General features: G+C 40.6%; 1 protein-coding gene across 7 annotated transcripts in view; it reads left to right on the top strand.

Annotated features, from left to right (window-relative positions):
* The window catches only part of ANKRD44 (ankyrin repeat domain 44), a 208219-nt gene that overhangs the window by 90888 nt on the left and 101381 nt on the right, over positions 1-15950 (top strand). For all 7 annotated transcript variants that reach the window (XM_084643631.1, XM_084643630.1, XM_084643629.1 and 4 more), the window contains exons 3-4: positions 4788-4866; positions 14884-14954. In XM_084643631.1, coding sequence (XP_084499757.1) covers positions 4788-4866; positions 14884-14954 — 150 coding nt within the window. The remainder of the gene's footprint in view (positions 1-4787; positions 4867-14883; positions 14955-15950) is intronic.

Genomic DNA, 15950 nt, shown 5'->3' with positions numbered 1-15950 from the left:
CTGCAATTTTACAGCCCTGTGAGCCCAAGTCAGCTGACCCTGGTCAGCAGCAGCCGTGCCAAGGGTCTTTGATTGCAGCGTAAACATACCTAGGGGGTTAAGATTAGTAGGGTCCGGCCTTAAGTTTTGATTCAGGAAACCTGTATGGGTGGTTATGGCTGTTGAAAATGCAGAGAGCAGAAATAACACAAGTTGACTTTCATATACCAGCTGGTGCTCCTGTTTAGGCATTTGAATTTATTTTGTAAATTGCACAGTTTAACAGAGGAATCACTGAAGGAAAATAAATATTGAAGAGAAAGAGATGTTGTGTTCCAAAATCAACTTTTTGACCATAGCTACGTTTTAAATAGCCCAGGAGCTAACCCTGCTCAATTGCTCTTTCCTCTTAGTAGCTCCTAATCAGTTGCCTACTGTATGTTGGATTGAGATTCACTTACTCATCACATGGGTCTAACAAATCTTTATTAAGACAAAACACTCAGCAAGTGGTGATTAGAGTGACCGGATGTCCCGATTTTATAGGAACGGTCCCGATATTTGAGGCTTTTTCTTATATAGAAGGCTATTACCCCCCATCCCTTACCCCGATTTTTCACACTTGCTGTCTGGTCACCCTAGTGGTGATCAGTTACTTACAAGTGAGGAGCTCATAAGGATGATCTCATCACAGTTGCCTTCAGCACCGGACAATACAGCTTCAACCCCCTTTCGTTGCACAGATATATTTCTAACTTTTTTTTGGTATCTTTTCTTATACATATGTATTAGTCTCTGATTTCCATATCAACTCTCCTCCTGTCAGTACAGGTTTAGTTTTAGTTCAGGTAGGTCTTTTCTAGCTTTTTTAGTTACTTTGTCTTGTCTTTTTTCTTTTTCTCACAAACATGATTACTCTGCAATTTCATGACACATGCGCAGCACTAAGCATGATTGCTCTGCAGTGTTGTGCACGTGCGCACTTGTAGTTATGCTCATGCTGCTAAATGTTATCAGAGCAGACTCTTAAAATTCACAGCAGGCTTCTAACAGGCCCAAGGGTGCCTTTGCTCCCAACACCCTACATTATTTTTTCTGAAGTAAAATTGTACATGAATTGTTCTATCGACACTACCACCTACTTTGTGAACTGTCCCTTCTATGTCAATACATTCCCGTCTCTTAACAATTGTAAGTGTGGCTTAAATTGTGTAAAATAAGTTGAAGGTTCTTTCTGTGTGACTGTTTCCATTACATTTGATTCAATTTCTGTTCTAGTCATTGATATACATCCAATAGGATGTTTGATTTATTCTGCCTCGTAAATTTACCCTGGCCAATTTGGAGAAAGTGTGAATCCCTAAATCTTTTTAGCTCTGATTCTGTTCTTATCTCCATTAACATCAGTGACATTTCTCCTGATTTACGTTGGTGTACGTGAGAGGCCTGGCAATTGGTTAAGTATTAATCTGATCTTAATTGTGCTAAGCAGTATTTTAAATGTATTACATTGGTCTCTGTGGCTCAACCAATTAATATGGCCAAAAATGGAGGCAGACATTAGTTTTCCATTACATCTTCATTGACACTTTCAGTAGATGCACATGCTCTTTTGTGAACCAAGGCAACAAATTAATTCATTTTTGAAGGGGGGGAATGTTTACGTCACTTTCTGTAACTTGTCTTAGCCATCATGTAACATATCTATTGTCTTGTACCTTTAAGTTCTGTACTTGAAACATGCCTTATTATTTACCTTACCATTGTGTCCAGTCTTCCTTTCACTATCTCCTCTTGCTGCTTTCTTTCCTTTAAATGTTTATATGAACTTGGTTACTGCCAAACCTTTTACAGATTGAAATAATACTTTTTTTATTCTCTCTCTATTTGTAGCCTTCAATGTTTAGACCTCATTGATTTTTCACTGTTCTACCATCATGTCAAAATTATGTCTGCGGTTGAACTTCTCTCTGTGCTTAGGCTCAGCACAAAGATTGGGCACCATTTAATTGGTGGATGGTCTTTGTGTGGGCTCTGAACACAAGGAGTGAATTTCATTATAGGTGCATATGCCCTAGTTCCTCTTGTTTTCTTTAAAAGAAAAGGAGTACTTGTGGCACCTTAGAGACTAACCAATTTATTAGAGCATAAGCTTTTGTGAGCTACAGCTCACTTCCTTATGCATCTGAGGAAGTGAGCTGTAGCTCACGAAAGCTTATGCTCTAATAAATTGGTTAGTCTCTAAGGTGCCACAAGTACTCCTTTTCTTTTTGCGAATACAGACTAACACGGCTGTTACTCTGAAACTTGTTTTCTTTGTCATGCTTTTTGTAGCTTAAACAGGAACCTGAGAATGATCCTCTGACTGACCTACTTATGTACATACTCAGCTACAGATGTAATAGGCTTCTTCAGAAGTAACTCCAATAAATGATCACCCTCTGGAGGGTTGGGTTTTGTTTTGTTTTTTGCCTTTTACTAGAGATTATTTCAGTCTACCTTCTTCAGTTATAACTTGCATCAGCATGAGCCCTGTTTTGTTCTTGGATGCTCAATTGTGACAGGTGGAGGAGGAATTATTTTCTTATCTAGGAAACATAGAAATCAGGCTTAAAAACAACCAAAGCACTAAAAAACTTTTTTTGGGGGTTTGTTTAAAACATGATTCTGCTGCTATTGAAGTCGTCTCTCAATGACTTCAGTGTCTGAGGATCAGATGCTTGTGGATAGACATTGCTCTGCCTGTAAATGGGTTGGTGCTTTTATTTTTAGGACAGTATGAATTGATCATATCAGATGATCCACTGAATATCTTGTTGGCTCAAAATGTTACGTCAAAACAAGTCACAGGCACAAAATTCCACTTTCCTGCTGCACCTTTTTTTTCAGACAGCCAAGTCCCCATTAAGTTTTGAATTATTGTAAAATGTTCCTTATCAATCAATCAATTAATGGGATTGCTTTGGATACTTGCTTGAACTTGCATCACCAATACCCCATTTCACATCCCTCTGTTCTCTTATCAAGCCTTGTATATTGTGACAAGGTGGTACTATAAAGCTTACAGTTGACAGAGGCAAGAACTGTTGCTAATATTGCACCAAAACCAAGAGAGATTCTACAGTGCAATGCATTAATTTAAAAAAACCAGTGCACTGAAAACATTTCTATTTTTGTTCAGGATTTTGACCAGTCTTTGTTTTACGATTTTGCATGTATTGTACCGTCTTAGGAGAGAAGCATGAAGTAATCCTTCTGAGTATTAAGGCACACTATCCCACAGCAAACACTTGTCCTGCCAGCGCAAACTGAAGCATAATATATTACATCGTAGAAAATGTTACTGAATAAACTATGTAGACCCAGATTTTCAAAAATGCTCAGCACTCTGTTGTTCTCAGCAGGTGCTGCTGAATACTGAGCATGTTAGAAAATCTGGCCACTTAGGTGTCTTAATAGGCACTGAGGTTTCTTGCGAATTCTGGCCTGCAAGTGCATAGAGTGGTGATATTTTTGAAGTGAAAAACAAGAAATTTTTAATACTGTTATAACTTCCCCACTAGGTGAGAAAGGGAGATTGTAAGAAAATCTTTCCTCCATCAGTGTGGCTATGTTTGAGTAGTCTGTCTTCAAGTGTTTTACAGTATTTTAGAATTATTTCAAAAAAATCGAAGGCTTTGTAATAATATATGCATATGAGAGACTTAAACACCCTCCTGCCCATAACTCACCCTGTCCATCAATGGCTCCTAGGTTTGCAGGGCTTGTGTGTAGTGTAGCCTGGGAAAAGATTTTTCATTGTTCAGAAGAAAAAAGATTCTGCAGCATTGATTTGTTAGTGTTTACAGAACATTTTGAATATGGTCCAAATAACCCACAAACTGTTACCACCTCTTGTGATTTTCTTGTGAATCTTGTAGTATTTGGTGGATTTTTTTTTTCTTAATGGTCTAGACCTTGGATTCATGAGAATACAAAAGAATTTTGGCTTTCATTTTTAAATTACAGTAAGTTTCTAGCCCTCCTGATTTCAGAGATAAGCTTGAAAACATGAACCCTAAAGGTTCAAAAGCCAGAAGGCAAACAAAAAGAACTCCAAATATGTTGTTTTAAAAATCTCTTTGTGTTTAAGCCAATCTCATGATATTGGGTGGCGGGGGGGGAGGCCTGACTCAAGACTTTTGGATGCTTGGGTTTGGCAATACCAGACTAGACTGTGCCAGACTTCTCTATTTTGAGCCAATGAATTACTGATGAACAGTTTATGAAAGGCTGCATGTATTTGGATTACCTTTGTGGAGAAAGGACATTCTATCTATAATGTCCTTGTGAACTGTTCCATTCCTTTCTCAAAAGTATTATTTTTAGAGCCTTGTGCTGTGTTGTTCAATCAAATTGCATTACAAAGGCTGATGTCCAGAATGATTTGAATTATGTCAGCATAACAGTAAAGCAGCAAACATTTCAAAAAGGGCCTAATTGAGGACAATGTTTTCCCTCATGCATAACTGTCTATCCAGGGTTGGAAGGAAGAGAGGTACAGATGAGATACAAATTACATTCACTATATCTGTGAAAAAGAATACCGAGAAAAGGATAGTTTCTGTACAATGCTTGATGGAAAAAAATATAGCATGTAAGGTGTGGATTGTTAAAGAGAAATGCCTCGTTCAGAACTTTTCGTTCTTTGCTGGTTGAGTCCCATCTTTCTAATATGAGAAACTGTTAGAAAATCAAATATTAGCTAAAGTTTAATGACATTTTGGCATTCCATACTTTATAGCTGTGCAATCTTTGCTGTTTTACAGGATGGTGAAAAACGCACCCCGCTTCATGTTGCGGCTTTTCTGGGAGATGCAGAGATCATTGAGCTCCTCATTTTGTCAGGTAATGTGAAATCTGAATTAGTCATCAACAGAGAAACCAATGTTACAAACTAAAGTGAATGCCCAAGGGAGGCATCTTTAACTTATGGAGGTTAAATCCAGGCCCTGTCCATCTCTGTGTTCCAAGGAGCATTATGCTGTTTGCAGAATCAGAGAACCAGTTTAAATTGCTTGCTATAGTTACATAACATGTACTCTGAGAATAACAAAATGAACCAAAACTACAAATTGTTACCAACTTGCAGTGGGTTAAAACTATTTACTATTTGCGGATTCAGAAAACAAGTTTAGCACATGCTTAAGACCGTCCCTATTTAGTGAGGGACCTATGTGTTAACTCCTGATGTCTCCAGTGGGATTTAATCACATGCTTAAGTTTTTTGCTGCATAATGATAGATGTATCCTTATATGTAGATACAGTGTATGATGGGTGATTGAGCAGGGGAATGTCAAATCTCTCTTTGCATTGTTGTGCAATGTAAAGACTGAGACAGGGTATTGAGCACTGGACTGTGAATTTTTATCCCAGTGGTTGACACTGCCTACTTCTATGACCTCAGACAAGACACTTAACCCTTCTCTGTATTGATTTCCAATTTGCAATAGGAATAAAATACCCACCTACCTTTGTAGAGGCAATGTGATAAATAATTGGTTGTGCTTCAATATGATTTTGAAAATGAAAAGCACGATTGATAGTTGTCAAAATAAAAGGTAGAGTTGGCACCTCACAAGAAGAGTAGAAGGTTCATGGCTAATTCCTCGATGTGCCTGCAAATGTCCAAAGGTCATGTGTTTCTAAACCAGCTTGTTAAGAGTAGGGCTTATTGCACTACAGTAGCCTAATTGAGGGTGAGGAGGAAGATACAAGTTGAAAGAGTAAGGAGCACATATTAAAAATATAACTGTGTTGTAACAGGAAATAAATGCATCAACATCCTTGATGTGGTAAGAATTGAGTGCAGGCGTATATCTGATCGTCAAGCTCTTGAGATTCTGTAGCATTAAACAGCTACTGTTATGTGATATGTAGTCTAGAGATTGAGGCACATTATTGCATATATACACACACTGTATTATAAAAAGTAATTATTTAATTGCTAATTTGCCTTCTGAAGGGCAAATCTCAGATGAAGGTTTGGTTGTTCAGATGAGCAAATTTGGATGCTTACGTTGAATCTCTCTAGACAAGAATTTGGGCTTTAAATCTCACAAGAAAAAGCTCTGCTGCAAACTTCCCAGCACTTTTGCTGTTCTGGCAGGGAAGGAAATCTCTCAGGAATATAGCATTTCTACTGGGGACTAAATGCAGGAGGTGACGAGTTTACCAAAAACTAGAAGTGGGGGTTGGAAACCTAGTTGAACTTATTACAACCTGGAAAAAAAAATGTTGTTTTTTAGTTGGGGCCAGAGTGCAAATTGGCTAAGATTTTATCTGAGTGTGGTTTGCCAGACGATAGCTTGCTTCCTCCAACTGAACGGAATATGGCAATATGGCATCAGACCATTGTTGTTGTAATTGAGTCTAGCTCTCTGCATCTGACTGCTGTTACTAAGCTAAAACAATAAAACTATTTTCAGATCAGATTCATGTGATGAATACACGATCAGTTCTGTGATGGATAAATGACTTGGCAATATCAAAGTTTGTAACAATAAACTGCAGCTTAATCAAACACCACTGCATTATCCTGTGTGTGGTATTTTATGGAATAAGCAATATCTGTCAAGATTCCTACTGACATTTGCAGCATCTGCTCGAAGTTTCTATTCTGGCTTAATTGATGGACCAGTTATCAGTGATATGTACATCTTTAAATGCAACAGTAGCTGTAACAAAGCTCTTCCATTTAAATTTTGATGTTGCTGTTCTCCTACCAGATGTATGTTGTACAGACAGCTTGTAAGCGGAGTTTGCTGTCCAAAAAAAACGGTTGGAGAAAGCAAAAAAGGGATTCAACTAAATGAGAAAGTTTGTGCACATTCCATCTGTCCATCATATATTTAGAAACCATGGGTTAGCCAATTGCTTTAGTCAAGGAACTTTAACTTCTGAGATTTTCACATGTGATCATCCAGTTATGTCATTGATCCCAGCAGAAAGACGCGAGTGAATATTATTACATTGACAGACTATGATTGGATGGTTTCTCCAATACATTAGACGCAAACATGCCTCTCTTCAACAGGCGGTAAAGATTAATTACCTTCATTTTGACATGTGGTAATACAGCATGTAGCCATTGTCACATCTTGTTATTGTGAATTGTCAGCATGTGAGCCGGATGCAGAGGCATTATCTTTTCAAGGATTGCAAATAGCAGCACAAGGAAGATCTGTATGAATAAAGAGATGAGGTAGCTCTGACCCGTATCTCCCAAGAATTCCTGTAGCATCTCTAGTGCATCAGCTCGTGAAGATGTGGCCTTGCTGTGGAAAATACATTTCATTTCTTGATTTCCAGTGTGTTCCTTATGTGGGAAAGAGTGTCTCCATGCTCTTCTAGGCAATATGAATTCAAATAAGTTACCAGCCAGACCTCATCCATTGGCTCTAGTATTTGTCTGGAGGATAGGATAAAATGCAGATGATGCGCTCAACTCTGTGAAATATCCGACGGGGGGTTAAACAAAGAGAAACTAGCTCATAATTTAAGGTTTTAATGATTAGCCTTCATGCCAGCAGGGGTTCAGTTTGATTTGACTTAGTGGAGCACTACTAACACGGATACTTACATTCCCAGGGCTTGAGTCAGAGCTAATTCTGTATGTGGTATGTTCTACCTGGTCATCTCATTTTAGTCTCTGAAGTATCATCATTCATGACACACCAGTACTTGTACCCACTTGGAAGAGAAAAGGTCTTTGTAAATTTCTGTGACATAGTGATCTGCCAGGGCTAGCCAAGCCAGAGCTTGGATCACAATAGCAATGTTTTCCCCTTGTTTCTCTTCTGCCTTCAGCACAACCCAATTTGTAAAATACTTCACAAAAGATTAATCTGATGATCACATTTAGCACTCTAAAAAGTGTATCTCTAATGCCCGACTTTAAAATCAGAGGACAGGCAGTATATTTAAAGAATAAAAGCATGGACTATTTACAGTCAGATTTGAACCACAATATTCTGAGCATGACAAGAAGCCAAGGAAAGTATCAGCCCCTTGCATTTCAGACGGGACTCAGGAGAGACATTCAGTGAAATATGCTCATACTGAGATTTGTAGTGCGAGAACTGGTGGTAGCACAAATAAATGTCGCCTCTAATGAATAAAGCTTGTGCCCTAGTGCACCGAGAAATACCAGAAATGGCATTCTAGATAACCATTAGAATAGGAGTGGATTCAGAATACATGGAAGACGTGGGGCCAGATCCTCAGTGGGTATAAATCAGCTGAGGATCTGGCCTGTAATATCTGGCTGAAATGGGGGAGTGTATTGTGAGTTTGTTTCGTGTGCATTAAAACACATAGATCTGAGATTTGGATGTTACTGCCTTCTTCATGCCCTTTCCACAGAATAGGAAGTGCAGTCAGGTAGTAACCATCTGTTAGATTTATTTCGACAACCTGTAACCACTCCCAATCACGGACGTCCATGGAGAGCTCTCCAGACAAATAGAAACACAAGAGAGGAAATGTATTCCAGTGCAATTCATGGCTTCAATGAAGTGGCACTGGTGTACAAAAGAGCAGAAATCTGATGTCCAGTCTCTGCCCTGAGGGGCTTGCTGTCTAAGGACTCTGTCAAACCTTTATGGCAGAACCACATGCAGTGTCATTAAGGCACTAAACATGGAGCCATGCTGCCCCGACAAAACTTCAGGAGGCACTGAACTTCCTGCCAGGCAAGGGGAGTGTAGCCATGACCATTGCCTACGAGGATGCAGCATGCCCTCTTCTCCACATGGCTCTGCTGGCCAAGGCCTTTCATCCTCTCTGCTCCCTTTTGGTGCATGTCTACTCCTGTGCAGTCCTTGGACTCAAATGCTGCAGTTAGAATCATAGGACTGGAAGGGAGCTCGAGAGGTCATCTAATCCAGTCCCTTGCACTCATGGCAGGACTAATTATCTAGACCATTCCTGACGGGTCTAACCTGCTCTTAAAAATCTCCAGTGATGGAGATTCCACAACCTCCGTAGGCAATTTAGTCCAGTGCTTAACCACCCTGACAGTTAGGAAGTTTTTCCTAATGTCCAACCTAAACCTCCCTTGCTGCAATTTAAGCCTGTTGCTTCTTGTCCCATCTTCAGAGGTTAAGAAAAACAATTTTTCTTCCTCCTCCTTGTAGCAACCTTTTACATACTTGAAAACTGTTATCACATCCCCTTTTTAGTCTTCTCTTTTCAGGACTAAACCCAGTTTTTTCAATCTTCCCTCATAGGTCATGTTTTCTAGACCTTTAATCATTTTTGTCTCTCTTCTGTGGACTCTCTCCAATTTGTCCACATCTTTCCTGAAATGTGGCGCCCAGAACTGGACACTCCAGTTGAGGTCACCTTAGTCCCGGATAATTGGGTACCATGGGTGAGACTGTCACTCCTGCTTCAGCTTATTTGCACTGGGTAAAAAGGCCAGAGCTGTATAAAGGGGGCTCTAAAATCTTTGTCTCCAGCCAGGGGAGAATTCCTTCAGTGCAAGACTGAGGAGGACAGGTAAAAAGCTGCCTTCTGAGGATCCCCCACTTAGAAAATACCCAGCTAAGAGCCCAGATTAACTTTGCAATGAAGACAGACCTACGGTTAGGTATACGTTTTCAAAAGTATTCACTGACTTGAGGGTCCCTTTGTTTTTGGGTGCCCTAATTGAACACAAAAAGAAAAGGAGTACTTGTGGCACCTTAGAGACTAACCAATTTATTAGAGCATAAGCTTTCGTGAGCTACAGCTCACTTCCTCAGATGCATATCATGGAAACTGCAGCAGGCTTTATATATACACAGAGAATATGAAACAATACCTACTCCCACCCCACTGTCCTGCTGGTAATAGCTTATCTAAAGTGATCAAAAGGTGGGCCATTTCCAGCACAAATCCAGGTTTTCTCACCCTCCACCCCCCACACAAATTCACTCTCCTGCTGGTGATAGCCCATCCAAAGTGACAACTCTTTACACAATGTGCATGACAATCAAGTTGGGCTATTTCCTGCACAAATCCAGGTTCTCTCACATCCCCCCCACCCCCATACACACACAAACTCACTCTCCTGCTGGTAATAGCTCATCCAAACTGACCACTCTTCAAGTTTAAATCCAAGTTAAACCAGAACATCTGGGGGGGGGGTAGGAAAAAACAAGAGGAAACAGGCTACCTTGCATAATGACTTAGCCACTCCCAGTCTCTATTTAAGCCTAAATTAATAGTATCCAATTTGCAAATGAATTCCAATTCAGCAGTTTCTCGCTGGAGTCTGGATTTGGAGTCACACCCTTGGAACCCCGACCTGGGATATTCTATCTACTACCCAAGATCCATAAACCTGGAAATCCTGGGCGCCCCATCATCTCAGGCATTGGCACCCTGACAGCAGGATTGTCTGGCTATGTAGACTCCCTCCTCAGGCCCTACGCTACCAGCACTCCCAGCTACCTTCGAGACACCACTGACTTCCTGAGGAAACTTCAATCCATCGGTGATCTTCCTGATAACACCATCCTGGCCACTATGGATGTAGAAGCCCTCTACACCAACATTCCACACAAAGATGGACTACAAGCCGTCAAGAACACTATCCCCGATACTGTCACGGCTAACCTGGTAGCTGAACTTTGTGACTTTGTCCTTACCCATAACTACTTCACATTTGGGGACAATGTATACCTTCAGATCAGCGGCACTGCTATGGGTACCCGCATGGCCCCACAGTATGCCAACATTTTTATGGCTGATTTAGAACAACGCTTCCTCAGCTCTCGTCCCCTAAAGCCCCTACTCTATTTGCGCTATATTGATGACATCTTCATCATCTGGACCCATGGAAAAGAAGCCCTTGAGGAATTCCACCATGATTTCAACAATTTCCATCCCACCACCAACCTCAGCCTGGTCCAGTCCACACAAGAGATCCACTTCCTGGACACTACAGTGCTAATAAACAATGGTCACATAAACACCACCCTATACCGGAAACCTACTGACCGCTATTCCTACCTGCATGCCTCCAGCTTTCACCCTGACCACACCACACGATCCATCGTCTACAGCCAAGCTCTGCGATACAACCGCATTTGCTCCAACCCCTCAGACAGAGACAAACACCTACAAGATCTCTGTCAAGCTTTCTTACAACTACAATACCCACCTGCAGAAGTAAAGAAACAGATTGATAGAGCCAGAAGAGTTCCCAGAAGTTACCTACTACAGGACAGGCCTAACAAAGAAAATAACAGAACGCCACTAGCCGTCACCTTCAGCCCCCAACTAAAACCCCTCCAACGCATTATTAAGGATCTACAACCTATCCTAAAGGATGACCCAACACTCTCACAAATCTTGGGAGACAGGCCAGTCCTTGCCTACAGACAGCCCCGCAACCTGAAGCAAATACTCACCAACAACCACATACCACACAACAGAACCACTAACCCAGGAACTTATCCTTGCAACAAAGCCCGTTGCCAATTGTGCCCACATATCTATTGAGGGGACACCATCACAGGGCCCAATAACATCAGCCACACTATCAGAGGCTCGTTCACCTGCACATCCACCAATGTGATATATGCCATCATGTGCCAGCAATGCCCCTCTGCCATGTACATTGGTCAAACTGGACAGTCTCTACGTAAAAGAATAAATGGACACAAATCAGATGTCAAGAATTATAACATTCATAAACCGGTCGGAGAACACTTCAATCTCTCTGGTCACGCAATCACAGACATGAAGGTCGCTATCTTAAAACAAAAAAAACTTCAAATCCAGACTCCAGCGAGAAACTGCTGAATTGGAATTCATTTGCAAATTGGATACTATTAATTTAGGCTTAAATAGAGACTGGGAGTGGCTAAGTCATTATGCAAGGTAGCCTGTTTCCTCTTGTTTTTTCCTACCCCCCCCCCCAGATGTTCTGGTTTAACTTGGATTTAAACTTGAAGAGTGGTCAGTTTGGATGAGCTATTACCAGCAGGAGAGTGAGTTTGTGTGTGTATGGGGGTGGGGGGGATGTGAGAGAACCTGGATTTGTGCAGGAAATAGCCCAACTTGATTGTCATGCACATTGTGTAAAGAGTTGTCACTTTGGATGGGCTATCACCAGCAGGAGAGTGAATTTGTGTGGGGGGTGGAGGGTGAGAAAACCTGGATTTGTGCTGGAAATGGCCCACCTGATGATCACTTTAGATAAGCTATTACCAGCAGGACAGTGGGGTGGGAGTAGGTATTGTTTCATATTCTCTGTGTATATATAAAGCCTGCTGCAGTTTCCATGATATGCATCTGAGGAAGTGAGCTGTAGCTCACGAAAGCTTATGCTCTAATAAATTGGTTAGTCTCTAAGGTGCCACAAGTACTCCTTTTCTTTTTGCGAATACAGACTAACACGGCTGTTACTCTGAAACCTAATTGAACACAGAGGGCCTGGATGTCAGAGGTTGACTTAAATGGGCAGTGTAGGTGTTCAGCACCAGAAAAGCATTGCCTAGGTGTTAAAGGTTGGCACCCAAAAACAGAGAGCATTTTTGAAAAAGTAGGCCTTCCACTCTGTGTGACTCTGTTTTACCTTCTATACAATGTCCCATTTCCCCACCTTTAAGGAATGTGGAGAGTCTTTCTTAATAGTATTGAAAAGTACTTCGAGATCCTTGGATGGAAGCTGATGCTTAAAAGCACAACACCATATATCCCAGGCATTTGGTTAAACCAAATAAGGCGTATCGAGTGAAACATTTGAAAAGACAAACGTTTACAAATGTATGGTAGACTAAACTAGCTATGAATGAGCCATTCCACTCTGTTAGGTAAACAACACATTGAAAAACATACAGAGGGAAAGGATGTGGAAAACAGCAGAGAGAGATAAGATTGAGAACGTTCAGCATAATTTGTGTGTGTGTGTTGTGATCGTTTTGCTTTTATCTTTTTCTTTGGGGGTTTTCTAGGCAGCTGCCTATTCAGCTTCTTGATGGGTGAGTGGATCAGTGAAAGGCTTAACAAGCTACTGAAAGAAACAATTTCCTGGGTTTTCTAATCATCATCTTCTCAGATGCCACTATAGTTGCTGAATATTGAGGAATGATAAAACTGCTTATCACATAATGCTATTTGTCCCATAAGCTTTTCTGCTTTGGTATCATCTGCTCATGGGAGTTCTTGAATGGGTGAAGATAAATCAGGAGAACCTCAGTTAAAAAAAACTGAACCACAGAATAAATCGCTTGAAAAGAAATATTTGATGCCAGTCATTGGGATTTAGACCAGGCAGTTTGCATCTGACAACTCTGACTTATCCAAAACAGCGTAACACAAGGTACATTGGAATCCTAGATTAAAAGCTCCTTGAGGCAGAGACTGTCTTATGTTATGTGTTTGCACAGTGCATAGCACAATGGGGCCCTGATCTATAATGGAGGACTATAGGCACCACTGCAATGTAAATAATAATCCTGTTATGAAGATCAAATAGGGTAACACCTCACTTCTGTTTTACTCATTGTATCAGCATTATCTGTAAATGTAAATCCATCATCAATGAACTTCTCAAATCAAACATCTAACTTACTAAACCAGACATGTTTTGCATGGGTATAATAAGTTCCATTAGATGTAAAACTCCCAGGCCAGTCAGATTATAACTGTAGGTCTCATATTGGCACTTTGACAAATTGTAATGTTATTTTTCTGAAGTCAGGTGATCCGGGAGGTTTGAAACCTTTTCCAACTTTTAAAACCTGAAAGGTAACCCAGAGAAATTGCTTCTACTCTGATCATTAGAACCAAATTCTCAATGACCATTACGAGTGAGGGGCAAACTTGTAAGCACCCATGAGCAGTGGGTTTTTGGAAAATACTTTTGGGGCTTTAGACCTTGAATGATCCACTACAGAAATTAAAACCAAAGTCCCTGTATTGGGTACATTATATGAGCTTAAGTTCTAGTGCAAAATTAGGTTAAAACATCCTTTTTGTTAGTGAAGAATTTGAAGGCTTGTTTGTGATATATGCAGGACGCTTATACTTGTCTAACACTTATCCAATTGTATCCAGGACAGATTTGCAGACTACTCTGCTAATTTGTAAAACGTTCTGCTTTCAAACAATAACAACAATATTTTAAAATAAAGTGCTCTCTTTATTTTCTCTGCCCTCTCCAGTGATGTCTTGTTGTTTGCCTGAGTGCCTCAATGGATTGCTTTAAAATATTACTTAAAACTAAATTTGTGTCCTCACATGGATGTGCAAGCTCACTTTCTTAGTGTGTGTGTATTCTGTTGACCCACCCCACTCTAGCTGCCCCAAAACATCCTTGTTACCCCCTCCACTCAACAAGTGACCCAACAGTATTCAGCTGCCCAACCTTCCCCCGTTGCCCCTTTAAATAGTTCCCCAACACTTCCAACAAGCACTTCAAGTTGAAGAATCCTCTTCCTCCTCCTGCTGGATGAGTGACACTGGACTTGATCCTGAGATGTTAAATGCTGTCTGCTCCAAAAGTTGAGAGGCTCAGCAGCTTGCAGGATCAGGTCCCAGATCCCTACCTCAGTTGCCCAGTCTCCTGACATCCCTTGTACATTTGCCTGGTCTTAGGAAGACCCGCTAATCTTTGATAGACAACCTAGGCCTCCTACCCCCACTTTACTGCTGAACCTTTCTCGTTTTTGAAAGTAAGGTAATTTTCTAAGAGTTAACAAAGTAGAAATAATCTGATGCTAGCAAGGTTGTGATAAATTCTGTGCATATCTATACGGCATAGCCCTTTGTTACCAAGAAACACATTAATATTATTATTATTGTTTTTGTATTATTATTGTAGATATTACATCAAAAGCATGTCAATAATCTGTACTTTTTATTTGCAGGGGCTCGTGTCAATGCCAAGGACAATATGTGGCTGACCCCTCTTCATCGGGCTGTTGCCTCAAGGAGCGAAGTGAGTAAGGTTTGATTACCCCAGCAGTTGCATGCAAACAATGAAAAAAATACCATTACCACAATAAAGTATAAATGGAGATGCAAAAAAAAAAGGGGGGGAAAGGATTTTCTGATTGCAAAATCCTTTGGTCTTCACTAAAGCAAGAGTAATCAGCTACTGTCTGTGTGTCGTTCTTATTGTTAGCCTGCTGGATACTTGTGGTTTTCCACTCCTGTGTATCTGATTGTTTTCCTGAATATGATGCCTTATTTAAGTTACTGAAGTACATGACTTTCAGCCTACAATCAGTAGATAGAATGATCTTGACCTAAGTGGGAGATACTGTGCAGTGGTGCTGGTCTAATCACCTTAAAATGGTCAGACATAGTGGGGTAGGGGGTGGAGGTAAGCGGGAGGGATTGGAACGGGAGGGTGTGTCTCTAGTGATCAAACAGGCTTAATGTGTAGTTTGATTTGAATAACTGTGTTTAAAGGCATCCATAAAGCTTCCTTTTAATTCCCCTGATTCACCCATAAAATAGAGTTAAGTCCATATTTTTTCCATTTGGCAACAAGAAATCTTTCAGCATCTCACAGTAGTGTTTTTCATTGCTATCTCAAAAGAGGAGAGATAATAATTATCAGAGAGAATAACCCAAGCATGACTGAATTTTCAAGTATACCATCATTCTGGGCTTCCATTTGTGGCCTCTTTGTGTATTTTTATCCTCTTAATATTGAGCTGACATGATGCACGCAACTGCAGACTGAATTGGCTGCTGAGAGGAGCATTTAACACAGACATGAGCTGGCTGTCCTCCAGAAATTGATGGAATCACCTCCATAACAATCCCAGTGCTTGCCAAGCCTGGAGGCAGGAATCCTTAGCTCATTTCTGAACTCAAGCATTGCTTAGCTACTAGCTGAGCTTCCCAGCTGCTGGCTTCCAATGAAGCCCACTGAAAGAAATAGCTAATAGAATACGAATGCTGTAAAGGAGTGAAATACAAAAAA

Source organism: Lepidochelys olivacea (assembly GCF_965140295.1).
Source record: "Lepidochelys olivacea isolate rLepOli2 genome assembly, chromosome: 11".
Classification (NCBI taxonomy): Eukaryota; Metazoa; Chordata; order Testudines; family Cheloniidae; genus Lepidochelys; species Lepidochelys olivacea.
This window is presented reverse-complemented; position numbering and strand designations above follow the sequence as displayed.